This window comes from Chiloscyllium plagiosum, unplaced genomic scaffold (assembly GCF_037043375.1).
Source record: "Chiloscyllium plagiosum isolate Xiang-an unplaced genomic scaffold, Cpla_swu_hap1 HiC_scaffold_30, whole genome shotgun sequence".
Taxonomy (NCBI): domain Eukaryota; kingdom Metazoa; phylum Chordata; class Chondrichthyes; order Orectolobiformes; family Hemiscylliidae; genus Chiloscyllium; species Chiloscyllium plagiosum.
In genome coordinates this window covers 30,662,376-30,689,706 of record NW_028270168.1, presented here as the reverse complement: position 1 = coordinate 30,689,706, position 27,331 = coordinate 30,662,376, and the positions used below count along the sequence as shown (strand labels likewise).

The 27,331-nt window shown below is 41.3% G+C and overlaps 1 protein-coding gene across 4 annotated transcripts; it reads right to left on the bottom strand.

Annotated features, from left to right (window-relative positions):
* Positions 1-35: 35 nt before the first annotated feature.
* Positions 36-27,331, bottom strand: tekt2 (tektin 2). Of its 4 annotated transcripts, none has more exons than XM_043717730.2 (10): positions 27,246-27,331; positions 19,158-19,331; positions 17,650-17,775; positions 14,700-14,905; positions 12,087-12,230; positions 10,478-10,592; positions 6,662-6,769; positions 4,961-5,104; positions 3,285-3,364; positions 36-369 (listed from the first exon to the last, which is right to left on the bottom strand). In XM_043717730.2, the coding sequence occupies exons 2-10, from the start codon at positions 19,311-19,313 to the stop codon at positions 156-158; spliced, it is 1,293 nt and encodes a 430-aa protein (XP_043573665.2). In that variant the 5' UTR covers positions 19,314-19,331; positions 27,246-27,331; the 3' UTR covers positions 36-155. The 4 variants fall into 4 exon arrangements, with proteins under 4 accessions (XP_043573665.2, XP_043573666.2, XP_087832984.1 ...); XM_043717731.2 differs by lacking the exon at positions 27,246-27,331 and adding an exon at positions 26,686-26,917; XM_087976858.1 differs by lacking the exon at positions 27,246-27,331 and adding an exon at positions 25,375-25,451.

Here is a 27,331-nt window from a genome sequence, read left to right as displayed (position 1 = left end):
ATTCACTTGTCAACACCATGCACTCTGCTAACAGGCATGTGTATATTTATTTATTTGCTTTGTGACACAGCACATTTCACTACAGATTCACTATAACAGCAGATGTAGCATTAGATTACCAAGTATATCATTTGTTTTTTGTACTTGATCCCATATTATAATAATTCAAGTTGCCTGCATTTGATTTCTGATAGTTGTCGGTTGGGCGTGCGGGGAAAGCTATCTGTCTTTGACACATATTTCTCAGGTGGAGTGGTTAGTTTTGCTCTAACATCCATGCTATGTTTATCAAGACACAGTGAATGAGTCTTGAAGCCGATATCCTCTTGTATTCGTGCAAGTTGTTTTTGCAGTGAAGTCAAAGCGTCCCTGAAACACAGGAATCAGAATTAAAACAGCTATAATTCATTCATATCATTGGCAGACTTTTTTTTCTTTGTACCTTCAGCAAATTCCACCATTCATCTCAAACAGTGCACTAACTCCAAACTTAATCATCAATTACAATATAACCTCATAATTTTAAGCTCCAGAGTATAATTCCTTTCTGAGTGGTCACAATGATGCCATTAGAACAGGACAATGCAAGTTGTTGCTGCTATTTGTTTCTTACCACAATTATGCCACCGTGGGGAGACACCAAATGAAACCATGTGCTTGCTCACCAGGAGGTAACTGTAACCCAACCCGTGCTCTAGCAGCCAATCACATTGGTGAAGCAATTGTATAATATATTTTTAAAAAATTAAACCTTTCCTTATTGAAATGGCTCATGTGCTTTTGAGGAAAGACCTGGTTTCACTGGAAGAGGAGCCCTTGTAAAAGTAGCTTGTCTCCAGCAAGTGACCAAGCTGTTAGGATATAAATAGTAATAAAAGATGTACACAGATGTAGTTAATTACAGCAGGGAGTAGATTCCTGTGGGCAGAGTTTAATTTTGAACAGGTTGACTACAGCAAACACTTCCTTCAAGACAAATTCAGTTGAAATTGTTTGTGTTGACTAACAGGATTTAAAACTTGACAATTGAAGGACAAAGAGTGAGTTAGACTTCTTGATGGTCAGTGAAGACATAATGAGTTGCTAGATGCTAGATTCTCGTGATGGAAAAACAAAAAAACTAGGAGAATTTGGACCTGAACTGGCTACATTTAAGCTATTTGCAACACTGGTAATAAACTGGGAGTCTACAACTGTGAGATGGTTGCAGAAAAATTGAAGAGGCAATCTTATGAGAATTCAGCAAAAGACCAAGAAACTTCAACTTTGTATGAATCCTTGAAACAATATTCAGATCAATTGGATAATCTTCTAAATTCTGATAAATATCTGACTTGAGTATCTTCAGGGGTGAAAAAAATTGAGTTATCTAGTTTGGTTCGGTTACTAATAACTGTTATTACTTTCCATGTACTTTGCTTTTTGTGCATTAATTTTTTATTACTATAAATAGTGAACTATGCAACTTTCTTCTTTCAGTAATTAGCCAGGTCTTTGGATTTCTGAAGAAACCAAAAACTCTAACTAAGATCATAACATCTGGTCATATTTGTAAAAACTGGTATAACATTGCAATTATGTCAATGACGACCTAACTGACCTATTGCAATAATTAAATGTCCTACCTCCAATTGTGTCACTTCAATTTGACAAAAGTAAAAATGTTAATTTTAAAATAAAACAAAATTAATTGCTTCGAATATATAAATTAGATGCAAGCCACATGACCCCTCAAGCCTGCTCCACCATTCAATACGATCATGGCTGATCTGACTATCCCATATTCCTGCCTTGTCATGATAACATCTCACCCCAATGTTTATCAAGAATCTATAAACTTCTGCCTTAAAAATATTCAAAGGGCTGAAAATGATGTGTGGAGGTGGGAGCAAAAAAGGAAACAAGCTGGCTTACGTCAGTAAAAGAAATGTCAGCAGCCAGCCATATGTCCTGATAGAAACCTGCTCTACAGCAATAAAGCAATGCAGGTAGGCTAAATTCACTGACAATCGGACTTCTGCCCCTTCCTAGAAGGAGGTCGTTCCCCTGGGAGCTGCTGGATGATCTGATGGGACTGTTGCAGCTGCCAGCCAAACAGTGCCAGAGTTGTTTAGATTAGATTAGATTAGATTACAGTGTGGAAACAGGCCCTTCGGCCCAACAAGTCCGCACCGACCCGCCGAAGCGAAACCCACCCATACCCCTACATTTACCCCTTACCTAACACTACGGGCAATTTAGCATGGCCAATTCACCTGACCCTGCACATCTTTTGGACTGTGGGTGACTGGGACTGCAGGCTGGTCCACTTATGAGAGCCCTTTGAGCTTGGATCCAGGGAGTTCAGTGGGCTTTGAGGTGAGGGTTGGGGCTGGGTTTTAAAGAATGTGAGTGAGAGTGAAGGAGCTTGTATTAACTTCTCGGGGGTGCCCTCAGTACCAAAGGGTGCCCTATAAGTATAGCAGTCCTGCCTTCCATTCACCATTTTAAGAACTTTAAAAAGTAATTTTAAATCTCACCTGACTACCCATGCCAACTGTATTATCATTGAATCCCTAAAGTGTGGAAGCAAGCCATTTGGCCCATCGAGTCCACACCGACTCTCTGAAGAGCATCCCATCCAGACCCAACCTGCTATCCTATTCCCACATCCTGTACTTCCCATGGCTAAGCCATCTAGTCTGCACATCCCTGAACATCATGGACAGTTCAGCAATCCACCAAACCTACACATCTTTGGACCAGGGGAGAAATTACAGACTCCATATAGACAGTCACCCGAAACTGGAATCGAAACCAGACTGGAAGAGTAATGCCAGAATCAAATGAGACAGATAGGTAGATTCTTGATTAATAAGGGGATCAAAAGTAATGGAGAGAAGGCAGGAGCTTAGGATTGAGAAACATATCAGCTGTTATTGAATGGTGGAGCAAACGTGATGGGCCAAATGGTCTAATTCTGTTCCTCTATCTTATGAACTTATGGTTAATTGTTCTTTCAACAAGTCATAGTCATCAACTGGGATATAATGACTTCATTTGACAACCAATAAACTGCTAAGTTCACCATAGATATCTGAAACATTACATCTTTGCAATATTGACCCTAAAACTAATGGTACTACTAAATATTTCCTTTTTAAGAAAAATTACATGAACCTGACTAATCCTTTTTGGCATCAGGCTAGCCTTGATTTATCGTAAAATAGTACATTTATTTGCACACAGAAATCAAATATTGGATATGTAGCAAGTTAATTCGTGAGAAGACAACTTAAACATACTGAGATTGGGCAAGCTTCTGTTTGAGTGCATCGATGGTGCCCTCCAACTGATGAACCTCATCCACCAGTCCATACTGTGCCTGGAGGGGAGAAAAAAATTTACTTCTTAAATGTTACATGAATTGATAACTTTTCATTAAGGTGGCTCTCTCTTAATTATTTTTACCAATCCTGCCTTGTATCCATCCTCTGCTTGTTACCAGATTCTGTAGCATATACAATAGCTGCTTTTATATGCAACACAATACAAATAAAGTAAATATTGTATTAACAAACTGTACAACTGTTTTCATACAAAATTCATATTATTTCTATTTAAAACAACATCCATGAATTTATGTTATCTGAAGGAGTCAAAATATGAAAGAAAGAATGTGACTTTTCAGTTGTTAGAGATTTAGTCAGAACTCCATCTGGAGAAATGTGTTCACTTTTGTGCACAAATTACCAGATCTACTGGCCTTGGATGAGGAAACGAGGCAGATTCAGCAGAATCATAATGGCACATAAAGGGTTAACTTATGAGGACAGGTTACAAAAAGTTAGCTTTTGTTGTCTGGAGTGTTGAAGACTTACGAATTTTTGAATTTTGAGAGAAGGTGACTAGGGGTGTAGATGAGGAGAGCGCATTTGATGTCGTCTGTGCGAACTTCAATAAAGCTTTTGACAAGGTCTTGCATGGCAGACTGGTTAAGAACCTAAGAACTCATGTGCTTATTGGTGTCACTGAATCCACTGCTAAAACCTTCATATTTGTTAATTTATGTTACTCTTCTTCTCTCATTCGCCCTTTTTCTCTCTTCCTTGCTTGTCTGTTATTGTCTTTCTTTTCTTGCCTCAGAAATTGTGTTGGAGAAAGACACAGATTTGCGACTTAGTGCAGTAACATTTTACTCAGGAGACAGATAACTTAGGGTTACCAGGCTCTTGGTTGGGAACACATCAAACTCTACATTTTGTAGAGTTAGAGAACCATCTGGTTGTTAATTTTCCAAAGGCTGAACAGTTCCAGAGTAGCCCTAATTATGTAAATGCATGTTACCTGGTCAAATGGCTGAACAAAGTCCTGGGTTCAATCTTTATACGTGATTAGCTAGGCTACCACAGACAGCCCTATTATAATTTATCTCGATGACCTTGGGCTACGGAAAGTTAAAATGCATCAAGGTTCCTCATTCTCACCACTTTCAACGAGATCCTTGTCAAACAGTGTGTGTGTGTGAGTATGTGAGAGAGACTGAGACTTGTATATCTAAAGAAAAGGAACTGTGGGCACTGTTGAAACTGAGGAGAAAACTGGTATTGAGAAATCAAACCAACAGGACCGAGGACTGCAAGGAGTATTTAGTCACTGCTTTTATTACAAAGTGGTTACACTTAGTGCTTGGCCAAGACTTAAAGCTTTTTGAAAAAGGTCCAGTGTGTAGAAATACCAGGAAATTATGGAACAAGAACCCTTACTCTTCAAAATGTAACTCAATTATTTCCACATCTTTCTCACATTGCATTACAGTGAAAGCATTAAGATTGTCCAGAAGCAGTAAGAAATTCCCCATTATTATACAAACAGAATGCTCAAATAGAATGTCTCAATAACATAATAAGCTTTTGCAATTAATAAATTCTTATTAAGCTTCATAGATGAGCTTAAATATTACATAAGCTTTTATTCTTACTTCATCTCTGGTGAGATCAACATTAGGTCTGTAGGTACGAGTTTCAAGTCTCGTATGAGCCACCTTCAAAGGAGCTGCCTTAGCTCGAAGATCTGCTTCAAGACGTCGAATATCTTCCTCAAGATCTGCGATGTCCTCCAAGATCTGAGAGACAACAAGGACTCAGCACATTGATAATTTTATTAAAATAAAAGAACTTGAAATCACAAAATCAGCCCTTAAATCTGGCACTTTATAGATCACAAGCATATCTTTCTTTTTATTGAAAAGACAAATTTGAGAGTCCATTATAGGTAATTATAATGAGAAAGCATTCAAAAGATGAAATAAACCAGCAAATAGTGTTGGGTGATGCAAAATCAGGATTGCAGAAAGATTGTCAAAGGACGAGATAGACAATGACTTCTACAAATGAGGTAAGAATGATCTGGAAGAGTAAATATTGGTTTAGATTTTGCAATCAGCGATGAATGGATAGTACTTATCATTCATTACACTTGCATCTATTCACAGATTTTTAGCAGGCTTCTGTTCAACAACCTATTGTCGGTGGGAGACCTTGACAGGGCATCTGGGACTTGTGCAAACAAGACGGTTAGAGGATTCTTCTTCAACCAGTGAGATTGAAGCACCTTTTGTGAGGCATGCAATGTCAAAGCCAGGAATAGTAAATTAGAATAGTCAACACCAGGTAAAATCATGCATCAAACTGAAAATAAAGAGAAGGAAAGAAAGATGGGATTAGGACTGTCAAGAAAAAAAAGTTCTTTATTTTCCCATTCTTTAATGTTCAACATTAATCGAAAGCTGAAGGACCGCGACAGATTGACATTTGTAAAAATAAATTTTCAGTGCCAGAGAGCTTGTTTGCTATTAATTCAGACTTAACAAAGACATAAAAAAAACTTAAACATGAATGGGTAAGTCCTAATATTATATAATACAGTATAGTATATGTAGAAGGTTAGGATGTTGAGTATCTAGATGAGGTACTGTTACAGCAAAGGTTCTGGAGGAGCATAACAAATTGGATAAATATTTCCTAAATTGCACATTTAATGCAAGAGTTTGGATACTAGAAGTTGCTGTCTGATGTTTTCCTGAATAACAGTGAGTGCTGATAGTCTCAACCATTTACTCAGATTGCAAAATCCAATCGAATATGATCAGTTTTGATTTCAACAGGACAGACAAAAGAGAGAGAAATTTTGGATAAATATTTTACCAAGAAATACAAAAGATTATGAGGAAAAGGCAAGAAAATTGGATATAGCAGCTTGCTCTAGTTGAACTGCTGGCACTGGTATAGGTGTAGATTTGATGGATTAAATAGTTTCAATCTCTGCTGTAAAAGTTTGATTCCACAAAGAACCGCAGCACAATAGACATTACACTAATCACATCACATTACATTTCCACCTTGCTTAAGGCTCAAAGTGCCAATCTTTGGGCTGTGTACTGTACTCAACCAAGTAAGACTTTCCATTGCTATTTTTTCTAATCAGCAACAACAGGCTCAGCATTGGTACAAGTTTCTGAATACAGTACTGTTACAGATCAAAAAAGTTATTTTTGATCTAGCAAGCATCAGTTTGTTACAAAAATGTATTTTAATGGATTAGAAATGTATACGTTTGGAAAAAATGTTAACATGCAGATAAATATGGAAAACGTGCATCCAAACGAAATGAGTTCCATTACATTTTTCTCCTGCCATTTCAATTCACTAAGCGCCTGTTCAAACTCATGGATTCTCTTCCTGAAGGCAAAGTCAGTGGCAACTCGCTGTGCCTCTATTTCATTATCAGTCTGCAATGACAAAAATAAGGAGACAATTTATTGATAACAATTTCAAAAGTTGTTTATCTAGTCATTGTTTTCTCTTTCTGAAAGATCCTCCTGACATTTACAATTCACTACTTGTGCTTCTTGGCAAATGAGTCACTCTCCTTGAAGTGACTAACCATTTGGATTTCCTACCCTTGCTGTGATGGAGTGTATTCTCCCAATGACATGATTCCGTTTAGTAACAAAGTGAAGGTTCACGGATATGTATCCATTTTATTGCACTGCAAGTTACCATATCGGTTCCCTCTATTAATATGAGCTTTGTGGAATTTGTGTTGTATCACAAATCAGCAGGACTAAACTAAAAATATACTTGCTTCATTGGTTTAATCTCCTTTGTCCAACACCAAGGTGTCTCTACAATTTTCTCAAAATGCTTGAGTGTTGAGTCATCAGCAGCTGAGTGTAAAAGACACACCTTAATCAATTCATTGATAAACTTTCCCTCTTTGAGAAAGCTCAGTTTGACACAACCTGAACATGATGCCACCTATTCAAAAAGGTCTTCAAGCTGGGGTTTATTTTGTCAGAGAATAGAGACTTTCAGATGCAGAAAGAATGAAGATCTTAATAAGTATAGATTTGTTTACACAAGGAATTATGGTCAGCATAGATATGGACCGGAAAAAGTAAAGTATATGTGAATTGGATCCCACTTGAGATTTGCAATTATCTATATTCTATTCTTTCTACCCGAAGCTCAGACAGTGCAATATCTAGTACTGCGGGGCGTAGATTCAGTTATTTGGAGGCTTTCATTGATTAGCCGTTAAGGACAGGAGCCCATGAATTTTTAACTCCATTTTAGATCAGGGACACTGGGGTCCATAAAAGCACTTTTCTGCTGTCAAAGCGGAGATTAAAATGGTCACGGGAATAGTCTTAAGACATTTAACATCCTGCTATTACTCTTTCAAAACCAGGATTTATTGATGATCATGACATTGTACCATTATGTTCTCTGGTGAACATAGTCTCCTTCACCTCCCCCTTTTTCCCATAAAGAAAGAAACAACTGTACATTGGGGAATTTTTAATTCAATTGATATTAACTTTAATTATTTTGGGGAGTGTATTACCACAGAAACAGTATTTAGTCAGTTGCCTTTGACAAGAGCAGGAGCATCTTCAAGCAAGCTTTAGATCCAAGTCACATAAGGGGATCTTTGGGTAAATGGGCAAACGCTGGTTATAGTAGTAGTAGTAGGTTTTAAGGAGTGCCTTAAAAGACTAAGAGAGGCACAAAGACAGAGGTCTATGGAGGGAATTCCAAAGCTTAGGATCATGGTGCTAAATAAATGATGGATCAATTTAAATCAAGGATTTTCAAATGGATACAATTGGAGTATATAGGGCTGGAGGAGATTATAGTGATAATAAGTAACGGTTATAATGCCTTGGAGTCATTTGAAAACTATTTTGAAAGTTTTAAAATCGAGGAGTTGCTTAAACAAGACTAATGTAAGTCAGCAAACAGAGTGGTGACAGGCTAATCCCTTGTGTACTTGGTGTAAGTTAGCAGATGGATTACAGAGTTATGTCTATGGAGAAGAAAAATGGAAGATTGTCCAGGAATGCACTAAATAGTCAAGTATAGAGGGGACAAAGACATATGCAGGAGATTCAGCAATAGGTAGGTTGAGATAGGGTTGGTATTGCAGTACTGATAGGGGCATAAAATGTTACAAAAGTGGAAATAGGCGTTCTTTGCTCATCTTGGGTTCAAACATGATACTGTATTTGTTAAAAGACTTGGACAGTTATCAGAGACAGGGAAGGAGTGAATGGCTATGGAACTTAGTTGGAAGATGACATTGGACAGTAGTCTGACAATTTAGAAATATTGGGGAGACAGGCCGCCTACTTGCGGAGCGATTCAGAGAGCACCTCTGGGCCACCCGGACGAACCAACCCAACCACCCTGTAGCACAGCGTTTCAACTCCCCCTCCCACTCCACCGAGGATATGCAGGTCATTGGACTCATCCACCGCCAAACCACAACAACGCAACGGTCGGAGGAGGAGCGTCTTATCTTCCGACTGGGAACCCTCCAACCACAGGGGATGAACTTGGACTTCACCAGTTTCTTCATCCCCCCCCTCCCCCCACCTTGTCTCAGCCGAATCCCTCCAGCCCGGCACCGCCTTCCTGACCTGCAGTCTTCTTCTTGACCTCTCCGCCTCCATCCTACTCCGACCTATCACCCTCACCTTGACCTCTTTCCACCTATCACATTTCCAACGCCCCTCCTCCAAGTCCCTCCTCCCTACCTTTTATCTTCTCCTGCTGAACACTCTCTGCTCATTCCTGAAGAAGGGCCTGTGCCCGAAACGTCGAATCTCCTGTTCCCTGGATGCTGCCTGACCTGCTGTGCTGTTCCAGCAATAAAGTTTCAATTTAGAAATATTGGTTGGGATAGGAGGGATCATCATTTGGTAACATTGAATGTTTTCACAACTTGCTTATGTAAACCTAAGATGTGTTTTCAGAATCAATTTTTATAGCGTTTGTTTGAGAGACAAAAGGGAAAATTGACGTTTAGGATGATGAGGTGAACCATAAAGATTTTAAGGAAACTGTGCAAAGCAAAAAGCAAGTGGTGAAGTAGAGACATTTTGTATGGGACAAGTCAGGCTTGGATTTGAACAAGGGCACAATGAATTGTTTGGGTACAGGGAGCCACATTGGCATTAGAAAACAAAGGTGGCTTAGAAAACTAAGAAACGGATCTTTCTGCAAAAAAAAAAAGGAATCCAGGAAGGCTGCTATGCTATCCATGAGATATCTAAATTCCTTCCTCTGATCACACAATACTATATCAACATCAGTACCACTCTCTCCAACCCAGCTGAGACAGGTTGGACACCAGTCTTTGGAATAGTAACATTTTAAAATACTCACTAAACAAGTTCTCCCTTGATACAAATACCCCTTTCCAGCAAGGATTAATTCACAGTGACTATTTCATCTCCTAAATTTAGAACACTGCTATTTACATTTCCTTCTGCCGTGAACAGCATTTAGCAAAGAAAATGATGACTGGTCTGCACTGCGTGGGTAAGTATGATAGTTGAAGTAGATTACAGTGTGGAAACAGGCCCTTCGGCCCAACAAGTCCACACCGACCCGCCGAAGCGCAACCCACCCATGCCCTACATTTACCACTTACCTAACACTACGGGCAATTTAGCGTGGCCAATTCACCTGACCTGCACATCTTTGGACTGTGGGAGGAAACCGGAGCACCTGGAGGAAACCCACGCAGACACAGAGAACGTGCAAACTCCACACAGTCAATCACCTGAGGCAGGAATTGAACCCGGGTCTCAGGTGCTGTGAGGCAGCAGTGCTAACCACTGTGCCACCGTGCCACTCACTTATGTCACAGTCAGTATGAAATATCTGATACTTGAGGATTTTTTATGTAGAAGATAGGATTATCATATTTCTGGTCACTATGTGTCACATTCATGGTGATAATACAGCTTGGAAGTGAAGTTGGGACCCAAATACATCTTGGAACAAAGTAGTCTGAATATTTTCTTTGTTTTACATCAGTTAAGATAGTGAAGAAAATGAATCACAGACAGATGTCCAACGTATTCATTTCTGCTTTTGTAATGTCAAATTTGAAAAATGTGAGATATTAGGCTCTCTTTTAAACTTACGTATTTAATAGTGGCAGAAATTGCTTCACGGAGACTGGTTGAAGCTTTCATCTCTGCTTCTGCACGATCCTTGTTGTATCGACTGAACATATCCCATTGCTGTTTCGTGGTGGATCTACCCATTACAGGGCAACAACAAAACAAAATTGATCATCTTTTCCTTCTCACATTTAAATTTTTTTTTAAAAGAGATCATGTGAAACTTCTCTTTCTGGAATGCCCATGATAAATCAGTGGGCACATACATTTGTGCTGACAGTTTTGAAGTCACAATGTCTAGATCACCAGGATCAGACACAGGTCCATGCTGAGTTAGTTATTCAGCCAGGACAGCAGCTGGTATGCTACAATTGGGCCAGAATGAGGGCTCTCACATCTGTCTGAGTATTTGGTAACCTTGTTGGGGAAATACTTGTGAATATTGAGCAATATCAGTTTGGTGGTGATGTTCATAGTGAAATTACCTATTGATCGTCGCTGTATTTAGGCTTACAAACATGAAAATGTTCACTTGCAGAATATAATAAAGCGTTGCCATTGCTCATTGTACTATTCCCTATCACACTAGCAAGCAGGGGACAAACATGGAGAACATTTGATTCACTACTATGTTGCAAAGGACTAATTTTATGAAAACATTTAATTTAGGGTTGTAAAGAAGGCATTTAGCACGCTAGCTTTCACTGCTCAGACCTTTGAGTATAGGAGTTGGGAAGTCATGTTGAGATTGTACAGGACATTGGTTAGGCTTCTTCTGGGGTACTGTGTCTCAGTTCTGGTTGTCCTGTTATAGGATGGTTATTATTAAGCTGAAGAGGATTCAGAAATGATTTACCAGAATATCACCAGGAATGGAGGATTTAAGTTATAAGGATAGGTTGGATAGGCTGGGACTTCTTTCACTGGAGTGCAGGAGGTTGAAGGGTGACCACATTCAGATTTATAAAGTTATGTGGGTATCGGTAAGGTGACTGGCAGGTGTCCTTTCCCTAGGGTGAGACTAGGGGGCATATTTTTAAGGTGAGAGGAGAAAGATTTTAAAAACACATGAGAGGCAACCTTTTTATACAGACAGTGGTTTGTGTGTGGAATGAACTGCCAGAGGAAGTGGTGGATGCAGGTATAGTTACAGCATTTAATATTTGGGAAAGTACTTGAATAAGAAATGTTTGGAGGGAGATGGGCCAGGTGCAGGCTGGGGGGGATTAGTTTAGTTGTGGATTATGGTCGGCATGGACTGGTAGGACCAAAGGGTCTGTTTCTGTGCTGTATGGCTCTAAGAGAGCAAAACAAAAACATAAATCCAATGATATGCACATAAATCTTCAGTGGGTCGGTAGATTATGTCGAAGAAATTCAGAACTAGTATAGTTGTCCCAAGTTCAATATCTCCCAGATAATACTAACTTAGAAGATCTCAACCAAGCAAGTTTTGTTCATAGAAAACAGAAGCCACTTGGGTTTCTTGGCCAATGGCACCTATAGAACTGTATCCCAACATGAGTCAGCACCTTGGTCAAAAGAATAGAGTGTACAACTGAGATTAAGACACACAGAGATGCAAAGTTGAGAATTATCAAAATTGAAACATTAAAAAGGTATTTCTTACCCTGGAGGGATGCGTAGTGGGTTTGGTTTGAACGAAATGTTTGGGGAATTATTGTTGAGTGTCAAGGCAACTTCATCAATTTTCAAAGCTTCCTTTTTATTGCTGATATCAAAGATCAGCTGTTGACGAGCTTCCATTAACAAACTTCAAAGAAACAAACAGTATATACTTTAAATAATTTTTACATGCACATTGTATAGCTTCCATCTGAGCAATCTGCTGCTAAAACACTGCTCATATCATAAAGTAGAAAATGTAATGCATCTCTTAAGGTACTATACCATTGTTTGTAATACCCTCTAATTGCACCATGTCAATCCTTCATGTGCCATGACTGTATGGCTCTTTGACTCTAACTCCATTAGAAATAAATAGTTGAAGAAAATCTTTAGGTAATGCAACAAAATGTATATTATCTGACAGCAAGTTTAAATTCAGTAATGACAGATGCAGGGTCAGAGAAATCTACTGGTGCAGTGTAGCAAGTTCAAAACATAAAACAGAATTTGCTGGAGAAGCTGAACTGTTAATCGAGAGACCCAAGTAAGATTCTGGGGACCTGGATTCGAATCTTGACATGGAAGATAGAGTAATATAAATTCATTAAAAACTTGCAATTAAGAGTCTAATGATGAATTCATTGCCAATTGTTAGAAAAACTCATCTGGTTCACTAATGCCCTTAGGGAAGGAAACTGCCATCCTTACCTGATCTGGCTTACATACGATTCCAGACCCACAGTAATATAGTTGACTCTTAACTCTGGACAATTTGGGATGGGCAATAAATGCATGGCCAGCCGGTGACACCCTCGTTCCATGAATGCATGAGCTTATTATCTTCTGTCCTGGCTTACTGTCAATTATCCCTTCAACTGCTTACCGCTTTCGCATCTCTCTCTTTGGGCTCTGTGTCCCCCTATCCCGTCACCTCTCCCCCCACCCCCCAAGCTCATCTTCACCGTAAATATAACTTTTCACTTGCTGCTATTGTTCTAATGAGGAGTCGTTGGACTCAAATATTAACTTCTGCTTTCCCCCCTGACAGATATTGTCAGACCTGCTGAGTTTCATCAGCAATTTTTGTTTTTGTTGAAGATCTCCAACAGCCACAGTTCTTTGTTTTATTATAGCAAGTTCAATGTTGGGCTTTGAGTGACAGATTCAGTTATTCTTCACTGAGAACTGGCCAAACAACAAATGGTTTTCTATCTTTTGAGAAAGGAAGACTGGAAGCACCTGTGTAAGAGGTACACTAGTTTTTAAATCAAATACTACATTTAACAATTCAAAAGCAAAATATTACAGATGCTGGAAATCTGAACAAAAAAAAGATTGAAAAAACTCAGGTCAAGCAGCATCTGTTAATGTTTCAGGTCAATGACTTCTCCGAGCTGTTACGTCAAATAATTATCCTGGTCCACCAGTTGAAGGTGAAAATCATGTAGAAGCGAGATTGCAATGCAAGCAGTCAAATGGAATGATACATTTCAGATGTGATTTTAAGTTTGTAAGGCAGGAAGTGTACATCTTATCTGGACTCATTTAATAAACTCCTATACACTGCACTGGAGACATTGTAAGATGCGGACTTCAATTAAAACGAAAGTTTTGCACATGGAGGATTTAGAAGTCTGAGTTAAATCTGAGTTCCAGAGAGTAGGATGCAGGCAGCTGAATGCTTGACCACCGATGATGGAATACAGGGAGAAAGTATATAAAGGCATCAAGCATATTCCTCAGTTACAATGAATTACATCTTCATCTCTGTCTAAGCATATTGTTTGGTCACCTCATGGATTTGATTCTCTAGTAGGCAGATACGGATACGAAAGTGTATTTACATAATACTTTTAATCTAGTAAATTTCTCATGGTGTTACAGATACAAATATTCACAAAGAAATAAAGAGAAGTGACTAAAAGCCAGTTCAAAAGTTAGGCTTTAAAGGATGCATTTGTAGTTGAGGTAGCAGACAGACAGGTTTTGGAAAAGACTCGCATAGTGTAAGATCCAGAAAGTTAATTGCTTAGTCACTGATGTTGGAAATGAGTGGAAGGAGATGGAAAAGAAATCAAAGTCATAAAGACATAGGGCATGTGCTGACACATTGGGATGATGGATTACAGAGCTGGATGAAGTTGTGGAGTTTATCCTAATGTTTCAATTCAATGCACTAGGAGGAGGGAGGGGAAAATCAATGGTAGTTGATGAAAACAGAGTTGATAATTCAATGAAACTGAAAACAGGCAAGATGTGGGTGGCAGAGTTTTGGGAAAGTTGAAATTCACACAATGAGAAGTGAACCAAGTTACTGGAGAATTTGGGCCTAGATAGGGTAACATTTGTAGTAGCCAAGATACAAAATCTAGGTACTTCTGCAAGAGGGGAAAGGGGCAAGTTTAAAAAAAGAGGAAAGAAAAATTAAATCTCAGAGTAACTGACTAAGAACAGGCATTTGCAGAGTTCTGCATGAAAATGATATACAATGTATCTTTAGGTGCTTGATGTAGATCATTTATTATGGAACTGACAGAGTTGGTATACGTAGGAGAAGGCAGGTCACTAATATTGAAAAATACTTGGTAAATGGTGCACAAACTGCTGCACATACCAGAGCTGTTCAAAGGCTTCAGTGATTTTCTGCTGAAGTGCTTTCTTTGAGCCTTCGATCACCTCGACTTCCTTAAGAAGCTGTTCATGCACTTGGTCCGTCACAAGATCAATGTCTTGCCGTCCTTCCCGTAAGGTCAGATTCTCAATGACAACATCCAGGTTCAGATTCTTGGCTTCTAAAGCACGTTCTGCTTCATCCTTACTCTTGAAAAGATCAGATCAAGCAGAAATCAATATGTTGCCCAAAACCTGTCAGTTGTGCATGAAGTACACCCATCCAACTACTGTAAATTTTGATACAGCAACTATTGGGAGAAACTACTCTTCACTGAGCACAAAGTACAGGTGCACAGGAAGAAAAGTAACTACACGTTGCATTGGTAGAGGAGTTGTTCTCTTCCTTTTTATATTCATTCACAGGATTGTGGGTATTGCTGGCTCAACAATTTATTGACCATCTTTAATCCCCAGAGAGCAGTTAAGAGTCAATCACATTGACATTTGGAGTCACATTTAGGCCAAAACAGGTAAGGATGGCAGTTTCTTTCCTTTAAGGTCATTTCTGAACCATATGCGCTTTTCCAACAATTGACAATGGTTTCATGGTGATCGTTAGACTCTTACCTCAAGATGTGTTATTGATTTTAAATGGCAGCCATTACCCAGTTCTCTGGAATAATCATCCAGCTATCATATCACTAGGGTATTGCCTACCTCAGCCACTTATATGATACATCAAGAGAAGTGGGTGTCAGAAAGAAATTTATAAATATACAGTGTTATCATTCTTGATCATGTTGAAATAATCATTGGTTCTGTGGGTAAATTAAACACAATGTATTCCAGAATCAGGCAGACTAAGAGAGTCTGAGAGTCAACATATGTTTTTTTATTGGAGTGGGCAATCTCAGTTGATGCTTTAGTGAGTGCTTTGCTTCATTTGAAAAATTGTGTCAGAACTGGACAAAGTCAGCTTGGATTTACAAAAGGAAAATTATACGTGACAAATCTGCTTGTTATAACTAGTAGAATTGGTAAGGGGGGAACCAGTGGATGTGGTTTACTTGGGACTTTCTGAAGGCTTTTGATCAGGTCCCACATTAGCAAGTTAAATTAAAGCATGTGGGATTGGCAGTGACATAGATCAAGAACGCTGGAAGAAAGGAACTAAGCGTAGGAATAAACATAATTTTCTGAGTGGCAGCCAGTGACGAGTGGGGAACCATAAGGATCAGTGCTTGGTCCCAGCTATTCAAAATATATATTAATCATTTAGATGAAGGAACTAAGTGTAAAATCTCCAGGTTTGCCAATGACACAAACATGGGTAGGAGAGTAAGTTGCAAGGAGGATGCAGAGATGATTCATTGTGATTTGGGCAAGGTGAGTGAGTGAGCAAATGCATGGCAGGTGAAATATAATGTGGATAAATGTGCAGTTATCCACTTTGGTAACAAAAACTAGAAGGCAGACTATTACTTGAATGGTGACAAATTGGGAAAAGAGGAGTTGCAACAAGACCTGGGTGTCCTTGTACACAAGTCATTGAAGGTAAGCATGCAGGTGCAGGAGGTGGTAAAGAAGGCAAAATTGTATGTTGGACTTCATAGAGAGAGGATTCCAGTATAGGAGCAGAAATATCTTCCTGCAATTGTGCAAGCCTTGGTGAGACCACACCAGGAGTAATGTGTGCAGTTTTGGTATCCTTAACTGAGGAATGGTATTCTGGCTATGGGGTGAGTGCAACAATGGTTTACCAGATTGTTCCTGGGATGTCAAGACTAATGAACAGAGATAGGATAGGTTAGGACTATATTCACTGAAGTTTAGGAGGGAGTATCATAGAAACCAATAAAATTCTAAAGGGACTAGACAGGGTAAATGCGGGAGAGTTGCTGTCAATGATTGTGAAGTCTAGAACTCCACAAAAAGGAATTTAGGCCAAAACATCAAATGTTTTCAAGAAAGGGTTAGCTATAGTTCTTATAGCCAACTGGATCAAAGGATATGTGGAGAAGGTAGAAACAGGATACGTAATTGGATAATAAACTGTGATCATGTTGAATGGTAGCACAGGCTCGAAAGGCTGAATGGCCAGGGCCAGCTCCTATTTTCTATGTATTTGCAGCTGATTCCTTCATGATACAGCATAATGGGGAAAAGAGGACCGTGTCTAGATATTAACAGAGAAATGGCAAGGATGTGGAGGAATCCAGGAATGTGTGATGGACACCTGAAACAGGGATCATGGAAGCCACGTACAATAAAAAGCAGTGACTCATGTAGGTCTCTGCGAGTTCTGCATGGTCAGACTGAGTTGCTGGCTCGCAAGTGAGTATGTAAATTTAGATTCTGCCAAGAATCATTAGTCAGTAGCTGGAGGGGCTCCTTCTGAATTATACTGGGAAAGAGAGACTGCTTCTTTTTCCAGTGGTCAACCAAAGCAAGCTAATACTGGAAAATTCCCAAAATTTGTGGAGATGGCAGGACTGTGAAGGCCCAAAGACTCCACAATGGAGAATGGGGTGTTCAAATTCAGGGCTAGGACTCCCACTCTATTCAGGCAGACCAAAAGTCAAATTTGGGATCTTCAAAGTTGATAGGCTATACAATGGAGTGCACTACTTCCTGTGGTATCAGAAAGTCAAACCTATCCATTTCAATTTTATAATCAGATTTTTATAAGTGATTTTTGTTGCACTAACAACATGTTTAAAGTATTTCAAAACTTCTATTTGTGCTATTTTATGCATTTCCACACTTTCTCTCTCCTCAATGTTTAAATTCTGCCACTAGAAACTCTCAAATATTAACTCAAATTTTAACTCGAGCTCTGACTCTCCTGAGCACAGTACATGGAATCCATTGTTCTGCAATTACCATATTGCCCAGAATTGAAGAACTGTGACCATTTTCAACCTAACAATGAAACTTTAGAGTAAACTTACTTTGGTTAAAGCATCGATCTCAATGTTAATGTCACAAAGAGTGTTCTCTAGAACATCTTTCCACCGCTCCACCTCATCCATACGTTCAGCGAGTCTGGTGCTGTTATCTTCTTGGTCCCATTTAGTCTGTGACAAATACTGAATGATCACTCTGCTATTTTTGTCTAGTACCTGAGTTTTTGAGTTTAGTCAAGACTTGGCAAAGTTATACAATTTCTTATTTTACATATTAAACCTTTGGACCCAGCAAAGAACCTTAGGATTAATACAACAAAGGGAAGTAGAAACCTGTATGATAGAGGTGCAAGCAAAAATCTGTAGAAACAATACAATACATAAATTGGTTTGAGGATTACAATTATTTAAAAGGAAGACAGAGAGGAAAAAATACACTTTTAAAAAAATCTCCAGCAATGAGTAAAATCTGGAAAATGACATTCCACTTGTAAATGTTAATTTTCAATGACAGAAAGCTTATTTGGCAGTAGTTGAGATTTAATAAGCTATGAAAAATTCTGTTTCACCTGTATGGTAAAGCTCAAACTTTCCCTGTAATACTTACTGAATTGCTATTGCACAACATTGCAACCACAAACCATTCCATATATTTCTTTCGATGAGGTGCCTGTATAACAAAGCTTTTAGATGAAGAAAGTAACTCGGAGTACATTGTTCAACTTTCTGACTTTAACTGCACATGTATAGATGCTGAATGTTACTTTCTGGTTTAGTCCTTAAAGACTGAGAGTATTCATAGCCTCACTTATTTCTTGCATAGAACTCAGGCTATTATCTTCCTGGTGTTGAAACCTTCAGTGTCTTGCATTTATTTAGAAATTGTTTTCAAAAAGCTGTGTCTTCCTCAAAATGCCACATTACATAAGAACATAGGAACATAAGAAATAGAAGCAGGAATAGACCACACAGACGCTCAAGCCTCCCCTGCTACTCTGTAAGATCAAGGCCTCAGTGCCTCTTTTGTGCTAGTTCCTCATAGCCCTCAATATTTCAAAAATCTATCGATCTCCTCTGTGAATACTTTCAATGACCTAGCCTTCGCAGCTCTCTGGGATAGAGAATACCAGACATTCACTACCCTGAGAAAAGAAATTACTTTGCATTTCAGTGTCCCTTTATTCTGTAACTATGTTCTCTACTTCAGTACTCCCTAATGAGTGGAAACATTCTTTCAACATCCACCTGTCAAGCCCCCTCAGAATCATCTATGTTTCAATAGATCACCTCTCATTTTTCTAAGTCTAATGCATAAAGGCCTACCCTGATTAGCCATTCTTGATAAGTCAAGCCCTTCATTTTGGAAATCAGCCAAGTGCATCTCTTTTGAGATGATTTGGTCTGTGCTTTTTTAATTGTAAATTAAATTGCCTCAACTTTAGTACCTTTACTATGACTACATTGGGTTATCCACAATCTATCAAAAAGTAAAAACATATGATTATGAATTTATACATTTGAACAGTATGTTCAAATCTAGTTTTGATTCCTACCTGGTTGTTGGTTTCATTCCGTAGGGCCCGACCTTCCTGGCGGATCTGATGCGACATATAACGTTGCCTTTCTGAATTGGTTGAGATCTGGTTATTGTTGGAGAACCAGTCTGGAACAGAATATCTCTGAGCTGCCTTCAAACTCAGAGTCGCCATTTTGCCACAATGATATCACTGAAAAAAAAAACTTCAGAATTATTGAAAGGATTGACTAAGACTGAGTACTTCTCTCTTAATGACTGTAACTTTTTGTTGTGCAAGTGTAAGTCATGTTGAGTTTGGCAGATTGAAACTTGTCATGTGACTAGGCACGTTTTCTTGCTGCATCTTACTAAATTTGCCACTTTAATTGCTGCTATTAGCCCAACGGCAAGCATCCTATCACATTTCTATCCAATATTACCACATGCTGTTTCCACAGGAACTCATCACTCACCAGACATCTGCCATAAAAAGTGCCCCTTGCAGCCATGCCACCTTCAAGCACCTGTAGTGCATCTTAAGGAGTGCTGGCATCTGCCCTGCTCTTTACTTCTTAACGGGCGGCGATGACTTGACCAGAGCAAGTCGACACTGAAGTTTTCTGACAGGGATCTGGAGATCCCTTTTGATGGGCTGGCGCACAGTATGCCCATCTTCTTCCTGGAGGAAGGAGGGACAGAGGAGGCCATGCCAGGCAATGTCTGTCTGGTCAGAGATTGGCACCAGAGTCAGTGCCCTTTCCAGGGTTTGGCGGACCAGTTAGCAGTGCTGAAAATAGGTCAATGACCTTCTCCGTACCACCAGAGCCAGTGCCTTACTCTGCTCGCTGCTGTCTCACACTCAGTCTATCCCTGTAACTGCACTCGCCTCTCACCAAAGCCTCAGCTCTGACATGCCCTCTTCTGCATGCAACCCCTTCCCTCATTCACTCCCCAATCCTCCCATATCAGTAACCTTGCATCAACTGTTCTGTCCCCTCACTTCCTCAGAATACCTCAATGCCTTTCTTCCACATGCTGTGCCATCCACGTGTCTACTCCATTCATCCCTTAATGTCATCACAGGAAAATACATCCCACATCAGGGCAGAGGAAAGGGAGTGAGAGAGAAAGTGTGTATGAGTGTGAGTGCGTATGAGTGTGAATGTGTGTGAGTGTGTATGTGTGTGCGTGCACGAGTGAGTGAGAGAGAGTGTGTGTGTGTGTCCGTCCAGATGCCAGGGTCCTTACCTCATATGGGGGGGAGGATACTCGTCCTTGCAGGACAGGATAGTTATGGGTGATCTGGAGACATCCATATCTTGGCAAGTGAGTATTTACTACTTGTGATAGCACTGAAACATTGACATTTGCCAGACAGTCAGTATGTTGCTCCAGCCCCCCCCCCCTCTCACCATTGGGTGCAACACCTGCCTTTTGTGTCTTACAGCTGCAGCCAGTAGAGTAGCTGAAAGGCAAACATCTCCCTCACAGGGCAACCTCCTCGACCTCAGAGGAAGAGATTGTTCAGGGTGTGGAGGAACCACTGGCCAGGCTGCCCAATAGACCGAGAGTGAGGTGCTGGAAAAGCACTTTGCTGATGATTTTCCTGCTCCTTGGATGCTGCGTGACCTGCTGTGCTTTTCCAGCATCACACTCGACTCTGATCTCCAGCATCTGCAGTCCTCACTTTCTCCTGCCCAACAGACCCCTCACCACCACTGATGTAGTAAATTGGCAAGGGAAACATATTACAATGGACTAAAATCAACAGAGCACGGGATGCTCTACTAATAGTTATGTAACATATCAAACTTAAAATGTCCCAAAATACATTCGCAGAAGTGTTAGAAAACAAGATATACTACAGAACTAGATAATGAGGTTTGGACTCACACTCAGAATGCCACTGATCCTTCTTTTTTATAAAAAAGAATGAGCTCCACAATTCTGACAAGAGATTCTGCTCAGGGCTCCTGCAGATATACAAATCTGATAGGTCCCCTTAAGTGCAGGAGAGTCAGAAAGGAAAACCATGCCCTCTTTATTTCACAGCAGTCAGTTGCTGTATTCTGTGATTTTAACATCCGGCATCACTGACAGCCACTTTGCCAGCTGTTCTGAAAGGGTAAGTATAATTGAAAATGTGAGATTAGGATGCCGGGATGGTAATGTACCAAGTATGTAGGGCTGGGGTGCTGCAGTGCCAGATTGATGGGGACCAAGTTACAAAATGGGAACAAAGCCATGAAAAGTGTAGGGGTGAGTGGGTTTGGGAAGGTAGTGTGAGTGTCGGGTCTGGCAGCAGCTGTGGATGTGGATGACATGTCCTGACACGGTAGGGGAGAAGGGTTGTCTGTTTCCTGGTAGAGAAGGTAAACTGTAGTTCCTGGGAAGGTGGGGGAAGAGTTTGGGGAGGGGAAGGAAGGGTGTCAGGCGTCACATTACAGGGGGATCAAGAAAGATGTTAGGTCCAGTGGTGGTGGTGATTGGCGGGGGGGGGGAGGGGGGAGAGGGAAGGCTAAGTTGGGTCCCAGGGAGAGATGGGGATTTCAGGTCCAACCAAAAGTGGGGGGACGTTGGCTCCAGGGAGGAAAGGGGTAGGTTTAGAAGTGTGAACATGTGGTTGTTAATGGATCCTGGGCAGAGAGGTGTGTGTCAGGTCCTGGGCAGTATGTGGTGTGTCAGCTCCCATGCAGTGGATGTTGGGGGGAGGGGTGGGGGCTCTTACAGCTCATGGTCTAGGGTGGTCTAAAGGATCTGGGGAAGGTGTAGATGTAAAAGTCTGGTAGTAAACTGCAGGATCAGTTGAATAGTTACCCAGGAGTTAGTCTAGCATTTTTTTTTAATAGTTTAACCTTTCCTGAGTAACTGTTAACTGCAGTGAAACTTCAGAATTCTCCAATTTAAATGGAGACTTTCAGAGGGTCCAGGTGTAGGGGAATGCCCAGTGGAATCTTAATCTTGTGGACAATTTCCTCAGAATCTGCTACCTCGAGGATTCTGTCGTGTTCCAATGCTCAACTCCCATCTAAACTGCAGAAATGACAGGTCCAATAAGTCAGATGACCAACAACTCAGTTAAAGAGGTAAGTTGCTCGTGAGAAGATGGTAGTGAGCTGCCTTCTTGGACCACAGCAGTCCAAGTGTTGTAGGTAGATCCATAATGCCATTAGGGAAGGAGTTCCAGGCTTCTGACCCAGTTACAGTGAAAGAACGGCAATATATTTCCAGGTCAGGATGGTAAGTGCCTTGGAGGAGTGACTTTGATGTCACTCTTACCTCACCTCTAGAATTCAGTTCTTTTGTCCATGTTTGAACCAAGAGCTCCAAACCGGGTGTCACTGAGTTGGTTATTGTTGAGGAGGCAATGCTTGATGATACCTTCCATTATTTTACTGATGATAGAGACTAGCCTGATGGAGCAATAATTGACCAGGTTGGATTTGTCCTGCTTTTTGTGTACAGGACAAACTTGGCTGATTTTCCACATTGTCTGACAGATGCCAATGTTGTAACTATACTGGAAAAACTTGGCTAAGGAAGCGGCAAGCTTTGGAGCACAAGTCTTCGGTTCTATGCCAGAATATTGTCAGGGCCCATAACCGCTGCAGTATCCAATGCTTCCAACCATTTCTTGATATCAAGTGGACTGGGTGACTTGACTGAAGATCAGTGTCTGTAATGCTGGAGATCACTTCAGGAGACCAAGCTGGATCATCCATTTGACTTCTGGCTGAACATTGCTGTGAATGCTTCAGCCTTGCCTTCTTCCATCTTTGATGATGGGGATATTTGTGGAGCCTCCTCTTTGAGTAAAGTTTTTAAATTGTCCACCAACATTCACGACTGGACGTGGCAGGACTGCAGAGCTTAGATCAAACCAACTTGCCAAATTATCTTGGATCCCTTGTGTGTTTATCATCATTATCATTCTCCAACGTGGGACCTAGGCATATGAATTTCGACAAAGCCTATGAACTACATCAACTACACTACCCTTATTTAGATGATAGGTCAGAAGTGAGGGTGGAGTGGATAGGTGGGAAGGGTGATTGACAGGTAGGACAGGTCATGAGGACAGTGCTGAGCTGAAAGGTTGGAACTGGTGGAGGGAGAGAAAATGAGAAAACTGGTGAAGTCCACATTGGTGCCCTGGGGTTGAAGTGTTCCAAGGCGTTCTTCGTCCAGGCGTTGGGTGGTGAGGGAGCAGCGGTGGAAGAGGCCCAGAACTTGCATGTCCTCAGCAGAGTGGGAGGGGGAGTAGAAATGTTGGGCCACGGGGTGGTGGGGTTGAGTGGTGCAGGTGTCCCGGAGATGTTCCCTGAAGCGCTCTGCTAGGAAGCATCCAGTCTCCCCAATGTAGAGGCCGCATCAGGAGCAATGGATACGATAAATGACATTGGTGGATTTTCAGGTAAAACTTTGATGGATGTGGAAGGCTCCTTTGGGGCCTTGGATGGAGGTGAGGGAGGAGGTGTGGGCGCAGGTTTTACAATTCCTGTGGGGGCAGGGGAGGATGCCAGGACGGGAGGGTGGGCTATTGGGTGTCGTGGACCTGACCAGGTAGTCACGGAGGGAACGGTCTTTGCGGAAAGCGGAAGGGTTGGGGGAATATATTTATCTCTGGTGGTGTGGTCCATTTGGAGCTGGCGGAAATGTCGGCGGATGATGCGAAGGTTGGTAGGGTGGAAAGTGAGGACCAAAGTGAAGATCGGTTGGTGGGGTGGGGTTTGAGGGTGGAGGTGTGGAATGTGGATGAGATGGGTTGGAGGGCATCTTCAACCATGTGGGAAGGGAAATTGCGATCTCTAAAGAAGGAGGCCATCTGGTGTGTTCTGTGGTGGAACTAGTCCTCCTGGGAGCAGATACGGTGGAGGCGGAAGCAGAGGAATTGGGAGTACGGGATACATTTTTGCAGGAGGTAGGTTGGGAAGAGGTGTAATCTTGGTAGCTGTGGGAGTTGGTGGGTTTGTAAAAAATGTCAGTGTCATGTTGGTCGTCATTAATGGAGATGGAGAGGTCCAGGAAGGGGAGGGAGGTATCAGAGATGGTTGAGGTGAATTTAAGGTCGGGGTGGAATGTGTTGGTGAAGTTGATGAACTGCTCAACCTCCTTGTGGGAGCATGAGGTGGCGCCGAAGCAGTCATCAATAAAGCAGAGGAAGAGGTGAGGAGTGGTGCTGGTGTAACTACGGAAGATGGACTGTTCTACGTAGCTGACAAAGACACAGGCATAGCTGGGGCTCATACGGGTACCCATGGCTACCCCTTTAGTCTGGAGAAAGTGGGAGGATTCGAAGGAGAAATTGTTAAGGGTGAGGACCAGTTCAGCCAAACGAATGAGTGTGTCAGTGGAAGAGTACTGCTGGGGATGTTGGGGAGAGGAAGAAACGGAGGGCTTGGTGGCCCTGGTCATGGCGGATGGAGTGGTAGAGGGATTGGATGTCCATGGTGAAGATGAGGCATTGGGGGCCAGGGAAACGGAAGTCTTGGAGGAGGTGGAGGGTGTGGGTGGTGTCTTGAACATATGTGGGGAGTTCCTGGACTAGGGGGGATAGGACAGTTATCGAGGGAGGTGGAGATGATTTCGGTGGGCAGGAGCAGGCTGAGACAATGGGTTAGCCAGGGTGGTCAGGCTTGTGGATCTTGGCAAGGAGGTAGAATTGGGCAGTGCGGGGTTCCCGGACTATGAGGTTGGAAGCTGTGGGTGGGAGATTTCCTGAGGTGATGAGGTTCTGTATGGTCTGGGAGATGATGGTTTGGTGTTGGGGGGTAAAGTCATGGTTGAGGGGGGTGATAGGAGGTGGTGTCTTCGAGTTGGCGTCTGGCTTCAGCAGTGTAGAGGTCAGTGCGCCAAACTACCACTGCACCCTCTTTATCAACTGCCTTGATGGTGAGGTTGGGATTGGAGCAGAGGGAGTGGAGTGCTGTGCATTGTGAGGGTGAGAGGTTGGAGTGGGGGTAGACGGTTTGAGGCGGTTAATGTCTCGGCGGCAGTTGGAAACAAAGAGGTAGAGGGTGGGTAATAGACCAGCGTGAGGTGTCCAGGTGGATGGAGTGTGTTGGAGGTGAGTGAAGGGGTCCTCAGAAGGTGGGCGGGAGTGCTAATTGTAAAAGTAAGCTCGGAGGCGGAGGCGGAAGTGTTCGATGTCACGATGTGTACTAAATTCATTGATACGTGGACAGAGGGGGATAAAGAAAAGGTCTTTGCTGAGGACTGATCGTTCTTCCTCTGACAAAACCATGTTGACTAACCTTGATTAAACTTTGCCTCTTCTAAGTTAAGATTAATTCTCTCCAGTAGTTTCCCTCCCACTGATGTGAGAATGTGATCAATTCTTCACTGCCCTCTGAAATGGATTAGTTGATGAGCAATTAGGGACAGGCAACACATGCTGGCCTTGGCAGTGACACCCATAAAGGAATAATAACTCATTCTTTGAAGTCCAGAGATTATAAACCCACTTTACTCAAATAGAATTGCCCCAGAACTAACCTACTGAACAACCTTCACTGTTCTGTTTCAAAGTATTTATTTCTTAAATATGGAGACAAAGTTATGCATAACACTTCAGATGTGGTCTCACAAAGCCCTATACATTTACGAACAGTATAGGTCATTCAGTCCATCAGGCTGCTCGACTATGAAGTCAGTGATTGCCCTAGGAGCATGAAATAAATTTTGACACAAAGCCACATAGGGTGGTATTAGATCAGATGACCAGAAACCTAGTCAAAAATGTGGATTTAAAGAGTATCTAAATGGAGGCAAGTGAGTTAGGGGGAAGCAAGATTTGGGACAGAATTCCAGAACTTGAAACTTAGATAATGACACACAATTAACAATGGTGCAGCAATTAAAATTGGGGGAGCACAAAAGGCTAGAATTAGAGCACAAAAATGTTTGAGAGTTGTGGAACTGAAGGGGATTACAGAAATAGGGAGGTGCAAGGTCACGGAGGGATTTGAAAATAAGGATGACAACTTTAAAAGCAAGTTGTTGCTTGACCAGGAGCCAATGTTGGTCAGTGAATACAGAGTGAACAGGACTGTGTGAATTAGGACATGGACACTGAGGTTTGGATGACCTCAAGTTTACTGATGGTAAAATCTGGGATGCTAACCAGAAATTTATTGGAATAATCAAGTATAGAGATATTTAAGGCATGAATGAAGAAATCATCAGCAGGTAATGAATTAGAGGGATAGTGCAGAGGCGTTTAGTGATGGCATAAATACAAAGCTGGAAAGCTCATCTCAGGATCAACCTGTCCATATCTCTTTTGCAATCCGTTTGTGCCCTCCTCAAAGTTTTTATTTTCATCAAGCTTGCATCACCTTCGAATTTGGTATATTACACCTGCTATTTTGTCTAAGATAGTAATATAGATGATAAATAGCCAAGGCGCCAGAATTGATCCTTGTGGTACTTCACTAGTTTCAACCTGCCAACTTTAAATGTCTTGACACTGTTTATCTCTACTCTTTAATTTCTGTACATTAGTCATTGCATGCCTTTCTGAAATTCAAAAAAAAAATTACATTCACTGCATTGCCTTTACTTACCTTACTGGTTGCAAAGACTTAATAAATTTGTTAAACAAAATGCGACTTTTGTAAAACCATGTTGACTTTGCCTGATCTTCAAATGCCACAGCACACAGGCAACAGTCCAAATAATTGGAACTAGGATTACAATAGAAAGATGCTTGATGACAGGTGAGGTCAAGATAGATTGTATGAATCTCGCCAGTGTGGACCGGACCTAGTTTCCGCCAAAATATGTCCAAGTTAACTTTCTAGCACAGAATACTAGAAAATAATGAAGGCCAGGAATCCAGATTGGCGTGCATGAGCTGATCCCATCCCAGGCGGCAATAGGAGCCTTTCTGCTTTACTCTTAATTGCAGTAGAATCTACCAGAATTTTTGCCTTACTATTTTAAAAGATGAACATTTCCCCAAGTTTTACCGTTATATTTTCCTACACTAGTTGAAGGTGGCAACAATTTCACGTGAACACTCGACTGCACGAAACGAAAATAAACGTTTCTAATACTTTAGTTGCACACCAACAAAATGCACCAGCAATCCACTTGGGTAGGAATTGGTAAGCCAGGCACTTACCCACAATTGATAGGGTTTTCCCCGGACTGTTCTTCAGGGGAGTCTGGATCACGGGCTCGACGCACAACGAATGTTCCAGCCGCTCC